Genomic DNA, 26,340 nt, shown 5'->3' with positions numbered 1-26,340 from the left:
TAGGATTATGTTGACAAAGAGAAGGCCATTGCCAAAGCACTGGAAGACCTTAGAGCCAACTTTTACTGTGAACTCTGTGATAAGCAGTATCAGAAACACCAGGAATTTGACAACCATATCAACTCCTATGATCATGCACACAAGCAGGTGAGGAATAGTTAATTTCTAAAAAAGAAAAAGATACGTTATTTGTTGTTATAAATTTTAAACTTTATGAGAATACTCCCCCAAACTTGTTGACTGTGGTTTCTTGTATCTGCCTGTCTTTATCTGAGGTCATCTGACTGACTTGATTTTTTTTCAGTGACAGAAGTCCTGACATAGACCTCATCCTTCTAAGATTGTAGAGTGAAGAATTGTGAGGTTCATGCATAAAATTTTTGGCTTTGAATGGTTTCTAAATTTGCATTTAGTTTGATAATTCAGCTAAGGATCATTGGGAGCTTTTTTCCAGTTCTCCCTGTTCCTGAACTTGTTAAACTTTGAACAGTTATCTCAGGCTTTGGTCATTTCATCTTCTCTTATCTAAGAATTCATGCTGTGTTGGGTATTTCCTATCAGTAAGTCATTTTGTTACTTGGTATACCTTGGAAGATAGATAAATCTTGAAAAGAGAAATAAAGTTAGATGCTATTTTAACTTTAACAAAAAATTCTGATGCTGCATGTTGAAGAGCTTGTTGAAAAACAAATTACACCTTCTTTATGGCCTTTTTTTCTTTCTTCCGTTCATTGATTTAGAAAAGTAAATGATTCCTAACTAGTTACCAGCATAAAGAAGGTGGCATTAATTCCCTTGGGAAATTTTAGAAGAAGGAAATGAGTCCTTAAACCTGTAGGACAATTTTGAGACATTTGATCATAGGTGACTTTAGCAGAACTTGCCAGGTCTTTGGGGGCACAGTGGTTGTATTTGATAAATTTGTAAGCTGTATGAGCATTGCTGAAATGCTCTTATAAGCTGGACATTTTGAACCGTTTTTCTAATCTTTGCTTCATCTCCCAGCCAACCATTTCAGTGCACGTAAAAGGCAAGCTTTGACTAAGTTTTCTTTTACTAGCATAGGAATAGTTTATAAGCTAGTTGTGGTCTTCCACTTTTTTGCAGCAATCTTTTCCATAGTTAACCACACCTAACCAGTTTAAGATTTAAGAATCTTTCATTAATAGAGTTGTATTGAAGACAACTTTTCAACTTTATATGCAACTTTAGACATTGTTTTAATATATTGTCAGCTCTGCTTGATTTAAGGAAGAGAAAACTAGAGAGCATATATATGGACAAGATATATTAGCAATTACCTTACTATTTCAAAGAATCAAGAAAGACAAATGTAACAGTGACTGTTGCATCCAATTTATTGCATCCAAATTATTGTATCCAATAATTTTTCTCAGCTTTTTGGTGTGTGTGTAAGTCAAATTTGGGAGTTTTTTGTTTTTGTTTTGTTCTCTGGAGTTAACAAAGACATTTAGCATCTAAATATATGTCTACCATTTTGGGCTCATGAGAATTTCTTTAAGAAATTTCTTTAAGAATTGTATTTGATAAATTAAAAGAGTAGTTACATGTATATGTATAACTAAATCATTTTGCTGTTTACTTAAAACTAATGCATTACAAATAAACTGTACGCCAATATAAAATACATTTTTAAAAAAAAATTAAGACTCCAGAAGAAACTTAGACACCAAAAGAACATTAAGAAAGATTACATTTGTAGTTGATAAGTTTCTTGACTTCCCTTTCTTAGAAAAAAATGAATGAGGAAGTATGATTCAAACTTGAATCATGTGTTGACTTGCTTTATAACGGGAAAAAATTGTCAGAGCAAAACAGTTTGGCAAATTAAATCTGAGATAACTACAAAACTAATAAAATTCACATTGACAACAATTAAAGTGATGATGATTTTTAGTGATGTGCTCTCAGTTTGAGAATAGTAAAATTATTATAGCTCTGGTTCATTTGAGTTTCACATATTTATTCTCTTGTGCACCTTGTGTGGACTCAGTTCTCTCACCACTTTTCTCTTCTTTTGTGATTCTTCACCTGGGGAGATTTTGTCTCCCAAGGGACACTTGGCAATGTCTGGAGACATCTTTGATTATCACAACAAGAGAGATGGTGTTAATGGCACCTAGTGAGTAGAGACTAAGGATGCTGCTAAACATCCTACAGTTCACAGAAAAGCTCCTTGCAACAAAGAATCTGGCCCAGAATATTGATCAGTAGTGCTGAGGTTGAGAAACTCTGTTCTCTTAGAACTACTGAAAAACTTTCAAGTACCCATGATACTGTGTGGCCTTTGTTTGATACAGACCAGTTTCTGTCATTATAAGCCCCTAGTTATGTTGTAAACATTTATACTGTTTTCATCTCAGTGATCTCAGATATATTCATGCATTACTCTGTTTTAGAGATTCATCAAAATGAAAGTAAAAAATTAAGGATTTCTTATATTGAATTACCTTATCCATTAATATAGAATATATCTGTGATTCCTGGTCTGGCAAAAAAAATCTAGCTGGTATGATTAATGAATGTATGTAAGTTGATTTCTTCATCTTAATCAAAAACCCATCTTAGGTATAAAACAAAGAACAGATGCAGTCTAAGTTTGTTATTATAGTTCTTTTTCCTGCCTTTAGGATTTCTAAGGAGACTTTAATTGACCTTGGTACAAAACAGCCACAAAGCAGCTAAATAACTCCTAAGAGGAGGAGATAGGTCCTATTTTTCATTCCTCTTTGATGGACATGAACTTACCATACAAATGGACCTACCATTTTCCAAATTTATGCTCTAAAATCATAGACACCCTGTCTTGTCTTCCAGGCAGGCACACAGGATTATTATGAATCTGAGATAATAGGTAAGTACTTTCAACCCTATATTAGTAATCCCTAGTTTGCATCTTCTGTCAAAGTTACACCATTAAAACTTTCCAGAGAAATAATCTATATGTTAGTGGTAAACTTCCTAGTATAGGTAGGATCCTGAACACGCCCTTATCTTTATTAAGCACAAATAATCGCTAGTGGTTAAGAACCTGCCTGCCAATGCAGGAGACATAAGAGACACGGGTTTGATCCTTGGGTTGGGAAGATCCTCTGGAGAAGAATGGCTGTCCACTCCAGTATTCTTGCCTGGAGAATCCCATGAGCAGAGGAGCCTTGTGGGCTGTAGTCCATAGGGTCGTGAAGAGTTAGAGACGACTGAAGCAATTTTGCGAGCACACACACACAATGTCTCAAAAAGGATCTATTTGGTCACCTTCATTTGTGGTGATTTTTGTAATCCTCCCCACCTCCTTGGTGCTATGTACATCTCACTATTCACTAGTTTTTCTCAGTTTTCTGAGATATCTTGTGAAGAGAGTCATTAATATGCAAGTATTAAGACCCAGCTTGATTTTCAGAGATGAAAATCCTAATTAGACATTTTGGCTGTTTTTAGCAGTTTAACACTCTTTAATAGTGATAATTTTGTACATTTTGAGATCTCCAAGGGTAAGCCTTCCTTTTCTTAAGAGGTAATCCAATCTGTGATGCATTTTTATATAAGTTTCATATGCCTGAGTGTTCAATAAACGTTAGTATTCATCTTCTACCTTTGTTGGCTTAGTTACAAAAGTTAAAGTTGACTGTGAAGCAAAACATTTTTCCATCTCTACCTCTGTGCCTTTTTATTTTACATAGCTTTAAAAAACACATATCTGCTAATGGATATACAGTAGAAACCATTTTCTTTAGCCTTGCAAGATTTAAATTCCAAACTCCAAAGAATAATCTCTTTCCCATAGGTAAATTTGTAGCAGCACAGTGGTCGGTGCATTATTTTAACACTGATGTGTTTTAGTTTTGCTTTCTTAGTGTCTTGTTACTCATTCAGGATTCTTCCAGTCTTACTCTTTTATTTGTGCCACTAAGGGGCCCTCCTCACTAGCTTCCAGTACATAAACTAGAGATCACAAATTCCCCCAGATGCATGCACAGTTGACCCTTGAACAACATGGGGTTAGGGGTGCCAACCCTCCATTCAGTCGAAAATCTGAGTATGATTTGTTGTTGGCCCTTCGTATCTGAGATTTCTCTCCCTCTCGATGGTTCCATATCTGTGGATTCAACCAACCCCAGATCTGTAGTACTGTAATGTTTATTATTGTACTGTAGTATTTACTATTGAAGAAAATCCTGTCATATAGTACTGTAGTATTTACTATTGAAAAAAATCCACATATCAGTGGATCTACACAATTCAAACCCATGTTATTCAAGGATCAACTGTGTTTGTCTGGTATTTGTGGTGGTAGTTTTTTCTCCTTTAATTTCAGTTGATTCCCAACATTTTTAAATGAGATGTTACATAATTCAGGTTTTGATTTATCTTGAAAAATTGAAGCTTCTGAGAACATTGGGCCTACATAATCAACATAACAGTTGGCTAAAGCTGAAAGCTTACCTTCTCTTTAGAAATGCATGTGCTCCTTCTCCAATTATATATATATGATTTCCACTTCATCTTCTCTCTTACACCAACCTGTGTTACCTGCCAAATCCCGCTATAAACATTTTTAAGTTTGTGACTCAGGACTATACCTTTCCCTCACCTCCAACAAGCTTCCACAGGTTGTAGTTGATGCTAGGAAAGTAGCACATTGAAAAGACGCCTGCTTGTTCCTGCTTAGTTAGTGTTTGTATAACTTCCTTGCAGTTTCAAAACCATGTGGTAGTACGATCCAGTTATCAAAATCTGGTACTGTAAAGCAACCTTGAGAAATTGCTTGAACTTGTTCATAGAATCAATATCTCCATCAGAGTAAAGAATGCTTTCAGCCTGCCTCTTCTTCCTGCTAAAATAGCTTCAGTATGAAAACCCCTGTACTGTTCTACTTTTTTTAAAAAAAAGAAATACCAAGGTCTGTTTTAGCTGTAAAAATAATGGTTTCCTGGGTTTTGTAAATGACTGAACTAAATTAAATTACTAAACCATTTAAGCCTGTAACAGGTATTAGTGACTTCTCTATTCTGAACTATACAGAGTAGAATCTCTAACTACTACATGATTTAAATTAACTTTGTCTAAACTGTTGACTTTCTGACAGCATTGCTTGCTCTTAGTTAACTATAGCACCTGGTAATGTGTACCAAAAAACAGAAATGTTCAGAGTTTTCCTCGCCTCTCAAAAATAAAATAGGTTCTGAATTGAAGTATTTTGAGAAATTGTTTGGTGATGGAAGGAATGATCATTTTTGGACTTCACATGGGCTTCATTCAAGTTTAGTGTACTCTCCACTTGAAATTTCACTACTTGTCCAGTTTTTGCCAAGATACATTCAATCCTCTATGCTTGGCACTTCCTACATCAGGACAGTAAGCATACCAAAGCCAGTTGAACCTCTGGCAAGACCACTGCAGATTTGAAATGTAACTATATTCCTTTTTCAGTGCAACTTACGATGTTCAGTGCAGGGGTCACAGTGGATGGGACACAGAAAAGTATCAATAAAAACAAAACTAAAAAGGCAAGGTGAGAAAAGATAATTCTCGGACTAAAGTAAAATGAAAAAGATCATTCTAAGTGAAACCACTAAGATTAGCTACCATGAAGATATTTCATAGCTGCTGTATATTTGAAGTGTTGATAGAAAATTATAAATTAGAAAAATAATAAATTGATTATTGTAAAAATGTGAAAAAGGTTAAGAAAATCATAAAGTATTTATGAATGCCAAAGCTTTATAAATACTGACTTAAAGAGCACAGTTCACTTCTGAAGAGATTTTTCTCTGAGAAGCAAAAGCAAATGTGATGAGAGAGGAATGTATCTCAGAACTTAAGCATATTGTAGTTGTAATTTAATAACCTACAGCAGAGAGGTGAAAATTTTAGGTTCGGTTGTGTTTTGTATTGCTGTGGATGCCATTTTCTTTGGGACTGTTTTAGTTAATAAAAGAATGACTTCATTTGGCCAGTCTCCTAAAAATTGAGCATGATTTGAGCCTTTTCACCTGTTAAATCTTACCCACCACCTCTGCTTTTGTTGAAAATAGACTCCTTACACCCTGCTATCACAGCATAGTTAATCTTGGAAAACTCTGTGTCTGTTCAGGGAAACCGTCTGCTTTTGTGATCAGGGGTAACCCTAAGCAGACCTTTTCGGAGCTAAGGTTGCTGGTAAACCCTATACTTTAATACTGTTAGTATGTATTTCTAACTCTGTTCTTCCTTTTGGCACTCAGTTCCAAAGTGAATAAAAGTGATTCTGCCTTATTTACATTCTGTAGCTTTCAACTGGTTTTCTGCTCGTGTACACATACATTCTTCACAGTGGTGCACCATGGGAGATTCTGGCATATGAGGCTATATGTTCTGTTGTAATCTCAAAAGTTAAAGCAACTTCAGGAATGATAAGTTTATGAACAATATTACTGAAAAGAGAACTCTGAACTAGGATGTTGCTGTTTCATTTGCTTTGGGCCTAAGCAGCTCTTCTGAATTATGCTCCTTCAAATTTTACATAGAGGGCAAATCTTTGTTTTCAGATATGATCTCAAGGATTACATAGATATTCTTAAAACTTGTTATCTGCAAAACCACAATGGTATACCATTTCACACCTACTTAGGTTGCCAAAATGAAAGAAATTCAGTAAGCGCTAGAGAAGATATGGAGAAATTAGAACTTTTCTACACTGCTAGAGGGGTAATAAAATGGTGCAGCCCCTGTGGAAAACACTTTATAGTTCCTCAGAATGTTAAATATAAAACTACCATATGACCGATATATACTCAAGAGAAATAAAAATAGGTCCACATGAAAACTTGTACAGGTTTGTTTACAGCAACACTATTCATCGTGACCCAAAAGAGGAAACAACTGAAATATCCATTAAGTGATGGATATACAAGATGTGGCAGTCATACAATGAAATGTTATTCAGCAATAAAATAGAATGACTTACTGATAAATACAGCATGCATGAATCTTGAAAATATTATGCTAAGTGGAAGAAGCCAGTCACAAAAAAACCTTATATTGTATGATTTTGTTTATATGAAAAGCTTAGAATAAGCAAATCTATGGAGAATACAGTTCAGGTTTCCACACATTGGGTAGCAAGGGACAGTGAGGAATGAATGCTAATGGTTGGGTTTTCCTTTGGGGATAATGGAAATATTCTAAAATTAGTGCTGCTGGTGGTACAACTCTGAAAATATACTAATAAACCCACTAAATTTTACACTTTAAATGGATTAATTTTATGATATATGAAATACATATTAATAGAATTATTTTTAAAAACTTCATTATCAAAGTTAACTTTTAGTAGTGATGATGGTGACTTCATGTACATAGATATGTGTGTGTATGTTTAGGTATGGATGTGTGGAAAATACCTTAAAGCAGTATATGCATGATGCTATTCATACCATACTTTTAAGGTTTTTGCTGAATTTCAGAACATAAATATAATGCAGTGATTTTATGACAGATTAATTTGACATTCACCAAATGATATTAAGTTATTGTGTTTCAGAGTAATTGTGCACAAATAAAGTATTGCCATAAATCACTAATTAGAATTACAGTTACTTAGCCCCAAAAAATGTATACTTGTCTATTTCCCCTCTGACTTTTTTCAGTATCTGTAATCAGCATTAGTTTTAGTTTTCTGTTACAAAACATTTGGGTTTCTATGTTACTGAATAAAACTCATTTTCATCACTTACTGATATGCACGTGCTAAAAGAATTTACACCTAATGCCCAGTAACTTGGATTTCCTTAATCTTTCAACTCGAATCTTTTTTCCCTGAGTGGTTTACTGCTGAGGCTCTCTGTGTTCTCTGCTAGTCTTTTCCCTCCCTCACTGCACAGTGATTTCCTGGACTGGCTCATCCAGAGGCATCACACACACTGAATCTTGAATTGGCCAAGTAACTGCAGCATGACTGCTCCGGTTTGGGAGAGGAGAGACATTCCTCATTAATGTTCTGTCATTGGAGAGAGGCTGGGAACAGTAGGGAGAAAAGCCATGGATTTAGGGGTATGTGGGATCGTTGACATAATGGAAAGGGAGTAGTTGAAGCTCAAAAAAGGCTGGATTATGTTTGGGCAGAAAAACAGATTGAGTTATAAACAACCACTGCTTCTTTGCTCACTATTTTCCATCTCCGTTCATGAAGTCTCCTGTACCATAGATAAGGTGTGTGTGTTGGAGGGTTAGTTATGAAGGAAGACTAAGAGCAGTCTGTCTCCTTGGAGAGAGGGATTGCTGTCTGGTGAGAGAAAGAAATCACAGATAATCTTCTGACCCCAAAGAGATAGAATTCAGTTTCTCTTTAGAATTGCATGTGTATTGGAACATAGGATGTTTAGTGGCAATAGAAAATACTCTCTGCCTATTTTCTAATACCTGAAATTCTCTTCACATGGAAATAACGGTTTTATTATTTAAAGTGCAATAATAGATTTTAAATACTTGAGAAAGATAATAGATTTATTCCTAGTGAAGTATACTCAATCAAATATAAGCTTCTAGCATCAAATTTTGTTGTGGTTCAAGAGAGAAGTGTAGCATCAAAAGATATTAAAAGTATTTTATTAGATTGAGGTCGTTACTATCTTTTGTTGGTAGGGAAAACAGTGTGCAGAAGTCTGTGGCTCATTCATTCCTGGCTCGCATACATCACCACTCCTTACTGTTGACACTCCACATTATTAATAACGTGGGCAAGCTTATCATCTGCACCAAAAACCTGGTAAGATATACCAGATTCTCAGTTCCTTGGTTTAATTGTTCAGAGTTGAAAGGTAGAGCAGGATTTTGTGTCTGGAGCAGATATTTTTCTGCCAGTACACTGCGGTTTAGCCGGTTTTAAGAACTGGAAATGTCATTTACATTTGAAGTGGTCTTTAGCCCAACTGTGGATGGATATTTTAAGTGCTGGGTTATTTGTTAAGTTCGTCCCTCTACTGGTCTTTTGGGAAATTTAATGGAAATGCCAGCTACCATGTGATTGAAATCAATGAGAAATTATGTTTCCTGCCACAAGTGTGTATACTTTTTTGGACATTTGTTGTTGATTTTTTAGAAAAACAGGATCTTCAAACCCTTTCATTATGAATGGGGTTTGGTCTCCTTTCCTTTGAATCAGATATTTTCCAGCTAAAATTGTGTTATATGGCTTAAATTTATATTAATAAACATTAATAGTTGAATAAATACGTAAATTTATTAGCAACTTTCTTCAGAAATTATAATTTTCAGAGATAATATATAGGACATAGTAGCTTTGGAGTCACCTAAATGATTAATTAGATCCATTCACATTAGACAGTGTGCTGGTTTGAAGGTTTTAACTTGACTTTGTGTGTACAGTATGGAATTTGCTCAGCCTTTGAAAATAGTTTTGGATTGATGACACATCTGTACTTTTTGGTTTCCTTACTGGAACTCTGTCTTCTTTGACAGACAGATATGTTGCTCTTTTATTCTTGTTTAGAAAAGGTTATCTAAAGTTTAGTTCCCCTCAGAATTCAAGTGGAAAGTAAAAGTACAGGTCACAGGGAGAATTTCATGTGGGTATTCAGTGACAAATGAGCTAAGCTTGGTAGCCTTTTGAAATAAAATAGGCAACTTCGGAAAACTGACTCTGAATTAGGGTCTTATACCTTTATAAAAAAAAATTACTTTTTAGATTGGAAATTGAGAAGTTTCTGGTCAGTACTTTTTTTGCCATTGGTCCAATTCTGTTCAGAAGTTAAGGGGCTTAAAATTCTGACCTTTTGGTTCTCTAAAGAACGAGATTTATGAGAATTCCCTGGCAATGCGGTGGTTAGGACTCAGCACTTTCACTGCCAGTGCCTGGATTCAACCCTGACTGGGGAACTTAACCTACATGCCAAGCAGTGTGTCCGGACAAAAAAAGAGTAAGACTTCCTTACTATATAATAGTAATACCTAGGAAAACTATGTTATTTAACTTGACTATGTCTCTAGCCGGAGAAGGCAATGGCACCCCACTCCAGTACTCTTGCCTGGAAAATCCCATGGATGGAGGAGCCTGGTGGGCTGCAGTCCATGGGGTCACTGAGGGTCGGACACGACTGAGCGACTTCACTTTCACTTTGCACTTTCATGCATTGGAGAAGGAAATGGCAACCCACTCCAGTGTTCTTGCCTGGAGAATCCCAGGGACGGGGGAGCCTGGTGGGCTGCCGTCTGTGGGGTCGCACAGAGTCGGACACGGCTGAAGTGACTTAGCATATGTCACTAATAAATATAGGAAAATATTTCTTACCAAACTTTCCTACGGATGATAACAAAAAGAAATTGTTGAAAATCAAGGATCCAGTGTTTTAAGCCATATTATTCACCAGCCACTTACCAGATGCAGTCTGTGGGTTTAGTGCTGCTCCTTAACAATGCAGGGTTGATTATAAAGATAAGCCAAAGTTCCTGCCCCAAATACAGGGGAAGGGGCAGAATTGAACCATTTAGATATAAAAAATGCTTTACATGTATTTATTTTGACACTTAATCTTGTTAATCTATTGCTATATAACCCTGTTTTTCTAATGAGGGATTTTGAGTTCAGAGAGGTGAAACTGAAATTTTATACATACTGCCCTTCTGAAAGACAGGAATAAGTAGTCAGACAAAATGATGGTTGCTAGGTGAGCACTGTAACAAAGTGCTAGTAAGACAGCTCAGAAAGAAAAAGAATCCCATCTTATGTAGAGATCAATAGAAACTTTGTGAGGGGAATTCAGTTTGACCTTGAATAGAAAGAAGAGACTTGGGTTTAGGAATCCATTTTTACCATTGGAACACCCTTATCTAAGAGAGACCTCAAATAGACATTTTGGGTTTGGGAAAGTTGCCAAGTCTTGTCTTTAAGATTTGAGTTAAATTCTAGGGTTCCAAATTCTCTTTTTAAAACCCCAGACTTGACCATAGAGTTTATAGAGGTGATATAGGAGTGTTGCCTATATCTTGTATAGGATTGGAATTTGCACTTGTTTTATTGATATCATCCTATTTTCTTCCTTCCCTACTTCTAATTATTGTGGTGGGTGGGAATTTGAGATGGGAGGTCTTCAGGATGATGTGGAAATAGTCTGTCCCTTCAACTTCAAGTTTGTACCAAGTGGCTGCTGAATGACTGGAAATCATTGACTTGGCCTGGAGACTCAAGACTTTGATAAAATGCTCATTCTTTTAGACAGGGTCCTTTAGTTTGGGAAATAACTCCTAAAAGTGTAAGACGGAAAGGAATGACTGGGTGTGGGGAGATTTTTCCAGGCCTATGAGGTGGCTGGAGAAAAAACAGTAGAAATGAGAAGAAATATGACATTTTATTTATCTTGGCCAGAGAGCCTGTTAAGTGTTTGGGTCAGGAAAAAAACTAGGTTTGTGGCCTAAAATAATCATTCAGTAGACCTGATAGACTCTCCATGCCCCATTCTCCTTGGAAGGAGGAATTTGGAATTCATGTTTATTTAAAATAGTTGCTCCTTCATCTTGAAGTGTTTTTTATAAAAAGCTTAATTCTGAGTAGCCAGCCTCAGTAAAACAATTTTGCCAGCCGTCGGTTACTTGAACATCCCCCAAATAAAGGTAAATAAGACTAACTACTCATAGACCGCAGTGGTCTCTCCTGAAGTTCTGTAACCATTTTTCCTAAAGGAATGGAGACAGTTCCATTTATCTAGAAGGGATTATTACTGTGTCAGTCTGTGTATGTACACATACATGTTTTGTGCAGGTGCTTCCCTCTCCTCAAACGTTTTAGAGTTGATGGCTTTGTCCCTGATTGTTCAGTATAATAGTTTGCAGTCACTAAGAGAGCTTGTGTAGTAATGCTTGCTTTATTTTTTTTCTCTTCCACTCTTGTTTTATTTTTTACTTTTTTTTTTCTTTGTGATGTGACATTTTCAGCTGATGTATTGAAAGCAAATCCTTCTAATTTGGAAGCCCAGATCACAAGAGTGAGTTTTTCTACTAGTGTCTTTAGCTGTATATCTTTTTCTGTGTGTGTCTTTCCACCCTTTCCCTCTCCCAATTCAAAAATACTCAAAACACATTTCATAAATATTAGATAAGAAAATTCCTCTGTCTGTTCAGCATCATGCCTTTCCACAAAGCAATGTCCACTTTATATTGGGTCAAATTCCTTTTCTCAGTGCTGTTGTAAAAAGCATAGGTTAATGTATGTGTTTTGTTTTGGTTTGTTTGCTTTTATATTCTCTAGTATGTTGAAACTGATTTTAGTTCTGTCTTCATTGCAGATAGATATGTCTGGATTCTTGTCATCAGTGTGTCATAACACTGTTGTTATTTTTTGGTTGTTGTTTTTGTTTTAAGGATAATTATGTATAGTATCTTCTGAGAATAAAAGACCCATTCTTTCATCAGGATTTTAAGTAATAAATTCTTTGGCTTATCTATTCTCCCATCTCATTCCCTGGTTGTTCCTCTTGGGGCCATGAAGGAATGAAAAGCCACACCTATTACTTTGTAATTTCAGCAGACTGACCAGATGAAAGTGGTCAGACTGGTGAGCTCTGAACATGCAAGCATTGGAAGACGGTTTGATTAATTCACAGGAAAACTGTTCATGATGAAAAGAATAGCACCTTTTAATGGGGAAAGCAAAGTAGGCTTTCTATTTGTTAGTCTGATTCAGATAACCTTCCCATGTAAGCTGTACATTGCTTTTTAAGATCTTACACCTGGGTAATTTTCTGTACTGGCTTAACCCTTTTCTGTTCTCTTTGGCTTGTGTTATTACAGTTTAACTCATATTCTATTTGTCTAGTTTTGCATCCTGAAAGAGCAGGTGATTAAATAGTCCCTTTTCTTTTCTCCTAGTGTTCTAAAATTTGTTTGTTGCTTCTGAAATTATTTAATTTTGGCCAATAAAGCAAATGGTATGCTGTCCTAATTAGGAATGCAGATACTCCAGGTGCTTTACCCAGAGTAATCAGCCATTGTGTTTTCAATTACCATAAGAGTACAACAATGTATATTCTACACTATGCTAAAACCATTGATTATGGATAAAAATTCTGAAGGCCTTGCTTTCAGGATCCCCAAGTTATTCTAAATCACCCACTCCCTGTTCCTTTCTTTTGTTACCTCAGAGATTGAAAGATCTCAAGCAGAGAGAGTTTGCTCGAAATGTCTCCTCAAGATCCCGCAAGGATGAGAAGAAACAGGAGAAAGCCCTACGGCGGCTCCACGAGTTGGCAGAGCAAAGAAAACAAGCTGAATGGTGAGGACACTGTCTCTCTGAGGGCTTACAAATAATTAATAATTTTTAAGATTTAAGAATTTAATAATCCTTTTCTTAAAAAATTAAGGTATAATTGACATATAATCCTTAAATTTTAAATAGATCTTCTTTCAAGCTAAAAGAATATCTATACTTGGAGTATAATATACTGATTAAGAATATGCACTCCTGGAACTTCCCTGATGGGCCAGTGGTTAAGGGACCATCTGCCTTGCAGTGTAGGGGATGTGGGTTCGATCCCTGATAGAGGGAACTAAAATCCCACATGGATCAGAGCAGTTGAGCCTACATGCTGCAACTAAGACCCAACACAGCCAAATTAAAAAAAAGAAGAAGAATATATGCTCCTGAGGCCATAAACCTATGATCTGTGTGACCTTAATTATCTAAGCTCTATGCCTCAGTTTCCTTATCTGTAAGATGGAAATGATAATAACTTAATTCTTACAGTTCTTGTGAGAAGTCATTAAGTTGTTATATCAAAGTGCTTACAAAAGAATTCTAGCACATAGAAGATCCTCAGTAAATCAGTAAATTATGCAAATATTATTCCCATTCTCCATCTTTCCTTGCCTCTCTGCTTGAGGGATCTCAGTGCCCAACCAGGGATTGAACCCCGAGCCATGGCAGTGAAATCGCCAAGTCCTAACCACACCAGGGAATTCCCCTCCCATATTATTCTTATGTAGAAAAGCACATACCTTACAGTATTCTACTGGAGCAGATTTCAGTGTTTTAACTGTGTAGAGTTCAGTCAGTTCAGTTCAGTTCAGTCGCTGAGTCGTGTCCGACTCCTTGCAACCCCGTGAATCGCGCAGCACACCAGGCCTCCCTGTCCATCACCAACTCCCGGAGTTCACTCAAACTTAGGTCCATCGAGTTGGTGATGCCATCCAGCCATCTCATCCTCTGTCGTCCCCTTTTCCTCCTGCCCGCAATCCCTCCCAGCATCAGAGTCTTTTCCAATGAGTCAACTCTTCGCATGAGGTGGCCAAAGTACTGGAGTTTCAGCTTTAGCATCATTCCTTCCAAAGAACACCCAGGGCTGATCTCCTTCAGAATGGACTGGTTGGATCTGCTTGCAGTCCAAGGGACTGTCAAGAGTCTTCTCCAACACCACAGTTCAAAAGCATCAATTCTTCAGCGCTCAGCTTTCTTCACAGTCCAACTCTCACATCCATACATGACCACAGGAAAAACTATAACCTTGACTAGACGGACCTTTGTTGGCAAAGTAATGTCTCTGCTTTTGAATATGCTATCTAGGTTGGTCATAACTTTCCTTCCAAGGAGTAAGAGTCTTTTAATTTCATGGCTGCAGTCTCCATCTGCAGTGATTTTGGAGCCCCAAAAAATAAAGTCTGGCACTGTTTCCACTGTTTCCCCATCTATTTGCCATGAAGTAATGGGACCAGATGCCATCATCTTCGCTTTCTGAATGTTGAGCTTTAAGCCAACCTTTTCACTCTCCACTTTCACTTTCATCAAGAGGCTTTTTAGTTCCTCTTCAGTTTCTGCCTTAAGGGTGGTGTCATCTGCATATCTGAGGTTATTGGTATTCCTCCCGGCAATCTTAATTCCAGCTTGTGCTTCTTCCAGCCCAGCGTTTCTCATGATGTACTCTGCATATAAGTTAAATAAGCAGGGTGACAATATACAGCCTTGACGTCCTCCTTTTCCTATTTGGAAACAGTCTGTTGTTCCATGTCCAGTTCTAACTGTTGCTTCCTGACCTGCATATAGGTTTCTCAGGTGGCAGGTCAAGTGGTCTGGTATTCCCATCTCATTCAGAATTTTCCGCAGTTTATTGTGATCCACCCAGTCAAAGGCTTTGGCATAGTCAATAAAGCAGAAATAGATGTTTTTCTGGAACTCTCTTGCTTTTTCGATGATCCAGCAGATGTTGGCAATTTGATCTCTGGTTCCTCTGCCTTTTCTAAAACCAGCTTGAACATCTGGAAGTTCACGGTTCACATATTGCTGAAGCCTGGCTTGGAGAATTTTGAGCATTACTTTACTAGTGTGTGAGATGAGTGCAATTGTGCGGTAGTTTGAGCATTCTTTGGCATTGCCTTTCTTTGGGATTGGAATGAAAACGGACCTTTTCCAGTCCTGTGGCCACTGCTGAGTTTTCCAAATTTGCTGGCATATTGAGTGCAGCACGTTCACAGCATCATCTTTCAGGATTTGAAATAGCTTAACTGGAATTCCATCATCTCCGCTAGCTTTGTTCGTAGTGATGTTTTCTAAGGCCCACTTGACTTCACATTCCAGGATGTCTGGCTCTAGGTGAGTGATCATACCATTGTGATTATCTTGGTCATGAAGATCTTTTTTGTACAGTTCTTCTGTGTATTCTTGCCACCTCTTCTTAATATCTTCTGCTTCTGTTAGTTAGTAATAAGCAATAAAGCCTAGGAGATTCTATTTATTTCTCTACAGATTCCTGCCTTCTTGAGTATTGTTTTTAATGTTCCTTCATGGTTCTTGATGATAAGTATGGGGCTGGTATTTAGCCTTAGGTGGAATTAGCCCCCCTTAGCCCCACCTAGGGCTGCATTCCCAAGCAGCTAGTCTTTGATGGACCTAGTCTTTGAGCATCTGAGAATTCATGAGGTATGTGCCTCAATCTGAAGGATTTAGGTCCCTCTGTTTGTTTTTAAAGGCTGGCCAGGAACAAGAGGAGCTGGTTACAGTGGAAAGAAAAACTATGTGACTTTTAAAAGTTTACAGTGACGTTGAGGCCAGAGTTTTCAAGATCGTGACCTTTCTAGATTTTTGGGTACTTGTTTACTTATTAACTTCTCTTGTGTTTTGGAAAAAGGAGGAAGGAAGAGAACACATATAGTGTAAGTTTTGAAACAGAATTAACCCATGACCTCTAATACTGAGTTACAATGCCTGTAAACTGATTCTGATTCCTTCTTAGCAGTTCTTTATGTAATAAATACATTCCTCTTGGACTTGTTGTAAGGATACTTTCTTTAAAAATATATACCAGACCACTTTTTAGTTCCAGACATATTTTAGTACATGTTTTTCTTCATTGGTGACTTTTAGTTCTTTTTTATGTATTTATTCAATCAAACTGTGCAGCATTAGTACTGTTTAAGAAATAAACAGTTAAAAGATGACCAAGTAAACTCTTGGGAAGATAGAAGAAGGTTTTGATCCATCATCAGGTATATTTCATCATCCTAGGAGTAATGCATGACCCCATAGTATATTGGAGTTGCATGGCAAAGAGTAAGCAAAAGGTCACAATAAATTCTTTTTTATTTCAGTTTGAAGGTTTCTTTCCTATGGGGTGGATTTTGTGACACAGTGAGAGTATCTCTTGCTACCCTAGTCAGGTGGGTTCCATCTTCCAATAACAAGAGTTCAGATAGCAAAGGGGTTACCATATTATCTGAATATATTTGGTCCCTGAGTTTAGGACAACTAGTAGTTAGGGTTTAGATTAAGAGAATTTCATCCAAATAATTGTCTTCAGGTCTTGAGTTTGGCTTAAGAGATACCTGTATAACCCACACTGTAAAAATTTCAGATGTGACAGGAGTTTAAAACACTGGCTCTGAGGCTCCTTGGTGTTTCTGTTTTCAAAGCTGAGAAAGTACTTGGTAGAATCATGATCGTTGTATGGAGTGCCCAGAAGATGTCATAAAACCAAAGCAAATGTTTGGACATGGTGCCAGGAGATAGACACAGACTCTTCATTTCTGTAACAGACATGCTAACCTAACCACAGACCATCAGAGAGTAGCACAGTGGAGGTCTCTGACTGTGTTCAGCTCAGGGAATAGGCACATTTTAAAAAATTGAAATCTGAAAGCAGAGAAGAAATCGAGGGTTGTGTTTTTGTTTTGGTTTGGTTTTTAGCTGTACAAAGTACAATTGATCCTTGAACAATGTGGAGGTGAGGGGTGCTGATGACTCCAGTCCCCACACAAACTCATACACCTACACAGTCAGAAATTGTGTATAACTTTATAGTCAGTCTTCTGTATTTGCAGTTCCACATCCAAAGATTCAGTCAGCTGCAAATTGTGTGACATGTATATACTAAAAAAAAAAAAATCTGTATAAGTGGGCCCTTGTATTTCAAACCTGCAAACCCATATCATTCAAGGGTGAACTGTGCAACCTTTGGGAATAAATTTTCAGCCATATGTTTGGTAGCATAATGATGGGTAGGATGGTACAGTAAAAATTGAGAGCAGATACAAGACAGGTGGGCTATGCCAGATGGTAATGATAGTGTATTCAGTTGTGAGGTTAAACCTCAGTATTTAGACAGCTTAGGAAGAAACAGCAGTAACTGTCTATCCCTATGAATGTAGCTCGGTAGATTAGCAATATGAGACTTTGCCTTACCTTACTGAGCAAGTTCCTTCCGTTAGCATAGTGCTGAGGAAGGACCACCATTCAGTGTCTTTAAGATCTGCCTGTGATGAATGGTCAAACATAAGAGAGAAGTGTTTTAGAAGTATGAGGGACTTCCCTGGTGGTCCAACAGTTAAGACTCTGTGCCTCCACTGCAGGGAGCATGGGTTTGATCCCTCCTCAGGGAACTAAGATCCTGCATGCTTTGTGGCACGGCCAAAAAAATAACATAGTATGAAATGTACCCCTAAACCTGTTTTTTTGTTTGTTTTTCATTTTTCTAAACCATTGTATAGTGCACCTGGAAGTGGTCCCATGTTCAGACCAACCACAGTGGCTGTAGATGAAGAAGCTGGAGATGATGAGAAGGATGAATCAGCAACAAACAGTGGCACAAGTACCGCTGCCGCTTGTGGCCTGGGATCTGAATTCTCCACGGATAAAGGAGGCCCATTCACTGCAGTACAAATCACTAATACCACTGGGCTGGCACAGGCTCCTGGGCCAGCCTCTCAAGGCATCAGCTTTGGCATTAAGAATAATCTGGGGACCCCACTACAAAAATTGGGAGTGTCATTTTCCTTTGCCAAGAAGGCTCCTGTCAAACTCGAATCAATAGCATCAGTTTTCAAGGACCACGCAGAGGAAGGGACCTCTGATGATGGAACAAAAGCTGATGAAAAGGGTGCAGACCAAGGACTGCAGAAGGTGGGAGATTCTGATGGTAGCAGTAATCTCGATGGTAAAAAAGAGGATGAAGACCCTCAGGACGGAGGGTCCCTTGCCTCAACATTATCTAAGTTAAAAAGAATGAAGCGAGAAGAAGGAGCTGGGGCTACAGAGCCAGAGTATTACCACTACATCCCCCCAGCACACTGCAAAGTAAAACCTAATTTTCCTTTTCTGCTCTTTATGAGAGCCAGTGAACAAATGGAAGGTGATAATAGTACACACCCAAAGAATGCCCTAGACAGCAAAAAAAGTAGTTCTCCCAAGCCTAAAGGCTGCATCAAGGTGACAGCAAGCCAAGGACCGGAAAAGACAGTCAGTGAAGTCTCCGAACAGCAAATGGAAACCAGTGCGGCTGAGCCCTCAGAGCCTGGAAGCAAAGCTGAGACAAAGAAGCCCTCAGGAGGGGATGTAAGTGAGCATAGTTTAGAGATTCAGAGTCAGAAGGATTCAGAGATCCAAATGTGTGAGTCTGACCCTCATAAAGAAACTTCTCAGGCTACTCCAGCAGGGAGAGAAAGCCGGGAGGGACCCAAACATCCAACTGGTCCTTTCTTTCCGGTTTTAAGCAAAGATGAAAGCACTGCCCTCCAGTGGCCATCAGAACTGTTAATTTTCACGAAGGCAGAACCCTCCATTTCGTACAGTTGTAACCCTTTGTATTTTGACTTCAAGCTTTCAAGGAACAAAGATGCCAGAGCAAAAGGGACAGAAAAGCCAAAGGACATAGGAGGCTCCTCAAAGGACCATCTCCAAGGCCTTGATCCTAGTGAGCTACATAAAAGCCAGGAGGAGGAAGAGAGTGTTCAACATTCTTCAGGAGGCAGAATCGATGCACCTGCTTCAGGGGCTGCCTGTAGCGGCCTAAATAAGCAGGAGCCTGGGGGTAGCCATGGATCAGAGACAGAAGACACAGGGAGAAGCCTTCCTAGCAAGAAAGAACGATCTGGGAAGTCCCACCGACACAAAAAGAAAAAGAAGCACAAAAAATCCAGCAAACATAAACGGAAACACAGGGCTGACCCAGAAGAGAAAAGCTCTAAGGCAGAATCTGGGGAGAAGTCTAAGAAGCGCAAGAAGCGAAAACGAAAAAAGAATAAATCATCAGCCCCAGCAGATTCTGAACGGGGGCCCAAACCAGAACCCCCTGGTAGTGGTAGCCCTGCACCACCAAGAAGACGGCGGCGAGCCCAGGATGATTCGCAGCGGAGATCCCTTCCAGCTGAGGAAGGGAGCAGCGGCAAGAAGGATGAAGGCGGAGGCAGTGGGAGCGCCCAAGATCATAGTGGGAGGAAACACAGGGGTGAACCTCCCGCATCATCCTGCCAGCGAAGAGCTGGCACCAAGCGGAGCAGCCGATCCAGCCATCGAAGTCGACCCAGTAGTGGAGATGAGGACAGTGATGATGCATCATCACGCCGGCTGCACCAGAAGTCTCCATCCCAGTACAGTGAGGAGGAGGAGGAGGAGGAGGAGGAAGAGGAAGAGTCGGGCAGTGAGCATTCCCGAAGCCGCTCACGGTCTGGCCGGCACCATTCCTCTCGCCATTCCTCCCGGCGCTCTTACTCCAGTAGCTCAGATGCTTCTTCAGACCAGAGCTGCTATAGTAGACAACACAGTTACTCTGATGACAGCTATAGTGACTATAGTGACCGGTCACGAAGGCACTCCAAGCGCTCCCATGACTCTGATGACTCAGACTACGCCAGCTCCAAGCACCGGTCCAAGCGGCACAAATATTCATCTTCTGATGATGACTATAGCCTCAGTGGCAGCCAGTCCCGAAGCCGATCTCGGAGTCATACCAGAGAGCGCTCAAGATCCAGGGGCCGTAGCCGCAGCAGCAGCTGTAGTCGCAGCCGGAGCAAAAGGAGAAGCCGCAGCACCACAGCCCACAGCTGGCAGCGGAGTCGGAGCTATAGCCGGGACCGCAGCCGCAGCACCCGGAGCCCTTCACAGAGATCAGGCTCCAGGAAGGGATCGTGGGGGCACGAGAGCCCTGAAGAGAGGCGTTCTGGTCGTCGAGACTTCATTCGCTCTAAAATCTACCGCTCCCAGTCTCCCCATTACTTCCGATCAGGCCGGGGAGAAGGTCCTGGGGAGAAGAAGAAAGAAGACGGCAGAGGAGATGATGGTAAGGGAATAGGCCCACCCTCCCAGAACAGCAGCGTTGGCCCAGGAAGAGGGTCAGAAGGTGACTGCAGCCCTGAAGACAAGAACTCTGTCACTGCCAAGCTGCTGCTGGAAAAGATTCAGTCAAGGAAAGTGGAGAGGAAACCCAGTATGAGTGAGGAGGTGCTGGCCACCCCTAATAAAGCCGGTCTCAAGCTCAAGGACCCCCCACAAGGTTATTTTGGACCCAAGCTCCCCCCTTCTCTTGGCAACAAGCCTGTCCTTCCTCTGATAGGGAAGCTCCCAGCTACCCGAAAGCCCAACGCCAAGAAATGTGAAGAGTCTGGCTTAGAAAGGGGAGAAGAGCAAGAACAGTCAGAGACAGAAGAAGGGCCTCCAGGGAATAGTGATGCTCCATTTGGACATCAGTTCCCCTCAGAGGAGACAGCTGGCCCCTTATCAGACCCACCCCCAGAAGAGCCAAAGTCTGAAGAAGCTACTGCTGATCACCCTGTGGCTCCACTAGGCACCCCAGTGCACTCTGACTGCTATCCTGGGGACCCATCCATCTCCCATAACTACCTCCCTGACCCCAGCGACGGGGACACCCTTGAGTCCCTGGATAGTGGCAGTCAGCCAGGCCCCGTGGAGTCCAGCTTGCTGCCTATAGCATCAGACCTCGAGCCCTTCCCCGGTTACGCACCGCCCAGTGGGGAACCCAGTATTGAGTCAGTTGATGGAGCCGAGGATGCATCCCTCGCCCCACTGGAGAGCCAGCCCATCACCTTCACTCCCGAGGAGATGGAGAAGTACAGCAAGCTCCAGCAGGCCGCACAGCAGCACATCCAGCAGCAGCTTCTGGCCAAGCAGGTGAAGGCCTTCCCCGCTTCGGCCGCCCTGGCCCCAGCCACTCCAGCCTTGCAGCCTATCCACATTCAGCAGCCGGCCACGGCCTCTGCCACCTCCATCACAACTGTGCAGCATGCCATCCTACAGCATCATGCCGCAGCAGCTGCCGCTGCCATTGGCATTCACCCCCACCCTCACCCCCAGCCACTAGCCCAAGTGCATCATATCCCCCAGCCCCACCTGACCCCCATCTCCTTGTCCCACCTCACTCACTCCATCATCCCTGGTCATCCCGCCACCTTTCTGGCTAGCCACCCCATCCACATCATTCCTGCCTCAGCCATCCATCCCGGGCCCTTCACCTTCCACCCTGTTCCACACGCTGCCCTCTACCCTACCCTGCTGGCTCCCCGGCCTGCTGCAGCAGCTGCCACTGCCCTCCACCTTCACCCACTACTTCACCCCATCTTCTCAGGTCAGGACCTGCAGCACCCCCCCAGCCATGGCACATGAGTTAGGGGACAGGAGCCCAGACAGGGCCAGGGAAGGTGACCCATGCATCTTCCTTTGGGGTGTCGAGCCATTAATACCAGCAAGTAGGAGCTGGAATGGGCAGTGTCTGACAGCCAAAGAAGTGAGTTTTGGCTTGCAGGGGTGGTTTTAGATTTGAGGTTTGCTTTGGGTTTACTATCAGGGATTTTTTTTCCCTTTTTCCTTTTCTGTTTGTCCCTCCCTCTCCTGTGTTTCTAGGCTAGGGAACACCAGTAAGTGCTACCCACCCCTCTTCGGCAACATCCCCAAACTGTCGAGTTTAGATACTCCCCTCCTCCCTCTACTTTTTATCCTCTGCACTTCTGTGTATAAATTTTAAAACATTTTCCTCCTCTCTGGTTGGCGGGTTGTCCATCCGGTCCTGCCTTCTCAGTGTCTTTGACCTTGGTGACCTTATTTATCCCGAGTGAGGTGGAAAGGGAGTCTGACCTGGAACCACATGCCACTCAGGCTGTCATTTGATCCACTTCCCACACAAACAGAGCCACACGTTTGGCACTGTTGTCCTTGTGTCCCTCATCCCAGAAGAGACATCTGCATATCCCAGAAAAGAAGATCGTATCATGAATAGAAGCTGCGGAACAGAGAGGAGCTCATGTGTCCGAAGGGTGTATTTACTTCTGTCATGTTGATGTTTCCTTCTTAATTTATAGGATTTTTTTAATGTAAAAAATTGCACTGAACTCTATAAACGTAAATGCTGCTTTTTGTAGCTCATATAAAAAAGGTTCCATATTTGTAGTATACTGCAATAATATTTTTTACATCCAGCTCTTTAAGTGATCCTTGTTCTGGTGGCTTTGTGTAAATATGTTTGCCCTAGTTGAATTAAGAAACTTTAAAGGTTATCAAATGAAAACAAAACAAAAAATAAAGTATTTGTTTTCTGCTAGATGCAAAAATGACTAAGCATGTATATTTTATCAAGTTCATGTATTTTTTGAAGTTATGAACCATAAAAATGTTAAAAAGAGGAACATTGCTTAACTTTTTTTTTTGCTGAGACCTAATTTGCAGTAAGTGGTGCCGCCAGTACTGGGAGTTTTGAACTAACGGGCTGCAGTCAGCTAGGGGTATTGAGGAATAGTTTTGACAGTCTCCCTTATGTGGTTTGCCATTTCATACAGAGAAACTGGTGGGCCCCACGGAGGAGGAGAGAGATTCAAGAGCTTTATTCTCTGGAAGCAGTGAGATTCAAAGTGATTGTCCTTGGGGATTCCTGGGTTTCCAGGGTGCCTGTCCCAGGCAGTCCATTTGCCTTCCTAGTACTTAGCCCCCTCTGACAAAAATTTTTCATGTGCCTTTTGGGTTGGCTAGAAACTGAAGTAGAAGTAGACTGGAGCGTGGTAGAGTTGGGACGGTCTTCCTCCTCTAATTGAGGTGAGCACATTTTTAGATTCTGCAGATTTTTTTGCTTCATAGTTTCCATGCCTCTACCCAGCTTAGTTTAGGCAGTAAAGATTCCTTTTTTCTTTTCTCTCATGACACTTAGCAGAGGCAGTACCACCTGAATTCCTCTTCCTCCTCTTCTTACCTTTCACCTGGCTCTCAGTCCTGATGAGTACAATGACCCAAAGGTGTTCATCTTGTAGATCTCGTCTTCTTTGATGTAGTTAGAACTTCCCTGTTGGGAATTTCCTTACCTACTCCTGTGGCTAGAATTGGTTGGCTGGTCACCTGACAGGAAAAACAAAACCCTACGTACATGGGCCAGGGCTCCGTGTTCTGCCTTTCTTCTTCAATGTCCAAGACAGAAAGGCTTTGAGTTCATGTCAAGCAAGTGCTGGGCAAACAGAGACTCTGTTGAGCCTTCTACCTGTTCAGTGCTCCTCATCTGATTCAGAAGCATCACTTTTTTGATAAATAGCACTGGAAAATGAAATCATCTGTTTGAAGTGAAGGGACTCATTTTTCTTTGCTTTCAGCCCATGTAAATAAATAATACAGTATTAACATTTTTGTGCTGCTTCCCATTAGCTTGTAGATTGAGCCATACTCTGGCTGCCTCTCTACCTTCCTGGGGGCAGTTTCCTTTAATTTCCACAATAGTGATTTTAAAACTAAAAGGAGAAACAAAATAATCTATCCTTACTTACAAGCATAACAGATTGTATTTAACTTTATCACATATGATAGAGATATATACGCTGTAAAATTAGGGAAAGGAACTTTCTAATAAACCAATGATTTGTGGAAACTTTAGAGTCTGTCGTGATTGTTGCTCCATCCACTGAGTGGGGAAGGGATGGAGTTATGGGTCACAAATAACATCTTGTATGAAGTGGTCAAAGGATAGATTCTTATGAACCAGCTGTTTATGATGTTTAGATTGTGCTTCTCAAAGCTCAGTCTGTGCAAGTAGAGGTGAAACGTTGTGTTGTGGGAGGAAGTGATGGTTAAGTTTCTGTCAGTCTTACGTAGATGTCTTGGAATGTATATCTCCTTTCCACCAACTCTCCCAGATTTGTTTTTCTTTTTGGCTGCATTGGGTGGCATGCAGGATCTTTCCCTGACCAGGGATTGAACCTGTGCCCCCTACAGTGGAAGCATGGAATCTTAATCTCGACTACCAGGGAAATCCCGATTTGGGGGCTTTTGAGTGGACTTCAGGGCAATTGAAATGAGTCACCTGCCTGGCCTTCCCTGCCAGAGTCCTGAGTCCTCCAGTACCAGTCCTGAGTTATTCTCAACCCTTTACTATGAGTACAGTGCTAGAGAGCTACCTGGTAAAAGGAAGAATGTGCTAATTGTTACTGAGCAGATAAAATTCTCTACTCTTCTTTATGCAAAAGGCAGGGGAGATTGTGCATCAAATGCTTACCATAGTCCTGTAGTGATGAATTCGTTTCCTCTCTTCTTCAGCCTTTCAAGAAGGAACAGTACAATGTCTATTTCTATTTTCCTATTCTTACACAGTTGTATTCTCCCCTTGAAAAGAGAAGCTATTCCACTTGAACCTTGAGTTGGATGCTCAACTCAGATCTGCCTATTTCTCTAAAATAGCAAAATCCCCGCCCCCAAGTAAAGGATGTTAGAAAATGAAAAGTGGAAATTCCCTGGCGGTCTGGTGGTTGGGACTCTGCATTTTCACCACCATGGCTTGGGTTCAGTCCCTAGTCAGGGAACTAAGATCCCCCAAGTCTTGTGGCACAGCCCAAAAAAAAAAAAAAGTGGTGTTCTGAGCAGGCAAGGTGTCAGCAAAGAGGCAGACTGACCTGTAGAGATCCTCCATGTGAAGGTCTGTGCGGCTGCCTGATTACAGCAAGGGTTCTGCTACCTGCCTCAGCCGCCTGGGCTGCAACATGGAAGTTCTTCCTCCTCTACACCCTCAGTGACTAATTCAGGCCTTGTCAACCCTTTCCATTCTTGTTTGCCAGGGGTACCATCACCTCATCCCGTGTCTGAATTATTGCAGCCTTTTCCTGGCTGGCCTCCCTGACTCGGATATACTGGATTTTCAGAATTGTGGTTCATTTAGTACTCGCTGCTTCCCAGTAAAATAGTAAACTCTTGAGAGTGTAGGGACCAATTCTTATACTTTTTTTTTTTTTTTTCTTAATCCCTTAGACTAGTGTTTTATGTAGGGAGTTGAACACTTTCAGTAACATTTTGATTATGTGTTCAAGAAAGATAAAAGCAAAGCAAAATACTATTAGTAACAGGATTATGCATCAGGATTTAGCAAGGAAACATCAAAGATGAAGATTTTTCTCTATATCCTCCACATTGCCTAGCTCACTGCCAGACCCATGGTAGTTCAGCAATTGTTGACTTCATGAAGGCTTAGCATTCATTGAGAGATTCGAAGACTTAGGCTGATGGGATGGAAAAGTGAGAGCAATGTGTCAGCCCTCCTCTGCCTACTGTCAACTCAGCTGTGTCCCCAACAGCACTCCCACAAGGAATAGAATCTATTGAATACCAAAACTGTCCCTTCCCAAATCTGATCCTGTTTGAGTTAATGATACTACCCATCCTACCAGCCAGCCAGCATAGCTCTGAATTACTTTTGACACCTCCCTACCACATGGCAGGTGCTGATTGTGTAATCTCTGCCCTCCTTTGCTCCTGCCACCAGTACCCTGGTTCAGGCCTCGTCACCTTTAACTGAGAGGATGGTAGGCACCATCCATCTGATCTTCCCACTAAGTCCTGCCTTTTCTAATCCCTTCTATCCATAGGCAGCTAGTATAATTCTGATTGGAGCACCATTTATCATGTATCTTATTCCCTGATTTATTAATTAAAAAATCTGATTCTCCATCTCCTATGAATTAAAGTTCAGATTTCTCAGACATTCAGGGACCTGCAGTGATGAGACCCCAGCCTTCATTCCACCCTCATGCCCCAGTCCTCCCCTGTGTTGACTACTTACCTTTCTCTATAACTGACCTCTGTGTTCTGCTATT

At 40.7% G+C, this 26,340-nt stretch overlaps 1 protein-coding gene across 5 annotated transcripts in view; it reads left to right on the top strand.

Annotated features, from left to right (window-relative positions):
• Positions 1–24,128, top strand: part of GPATCH8 (G-patch domain containing 8) — a 95,036-nt gene extending 70,908 nt beyond the window's left edge. For all 5 annotated transcript variants that reach the window (XM_024980921.2, XM_005220960.5, XM_003587454.6 and 2 more), the window contains 3 exons: positions 4–147; positions 13,155–13,285; positions 17,986–24,128. In XM_024980921.2, coding sequence (XP_024836689.1) covers positions 4–147; positions 13,155–13,285; positions 17,986–21,892 — 4,182 coding nt within the window. In that variant the 3' untranslated portion in view covers positions 21,893–24,128. The remainder of the gene's footprint in view (positions 1–3; positions 148–13,154; positions 13,286–17,985) is intronic.
• Positions 24,129–26,340: the final 2,212 nt, after the last annotated feature.

Source organism: Bos taurus, chromosome 19 (genome assembly GCF_002263795.3).
Source record: "Bos taurus isolate L1 Dominette 01449 registration number 42190680 breed Hereford chromosome 19, ARS-UCD2.0, whole genome shotgun sequence".
In the NCBI taxonomy this organism is placed as follows: Eukaryota; Metazoa; Chordata; class Mammalia; order Artiodactyla; family Bovidae; genus Bos; species Bos taurus.
The sequence above is the reverse complement of the archived record's forward strand: the minus strand, read 5'-3'. Positions and strand labels throughout refer to the sequence as shown.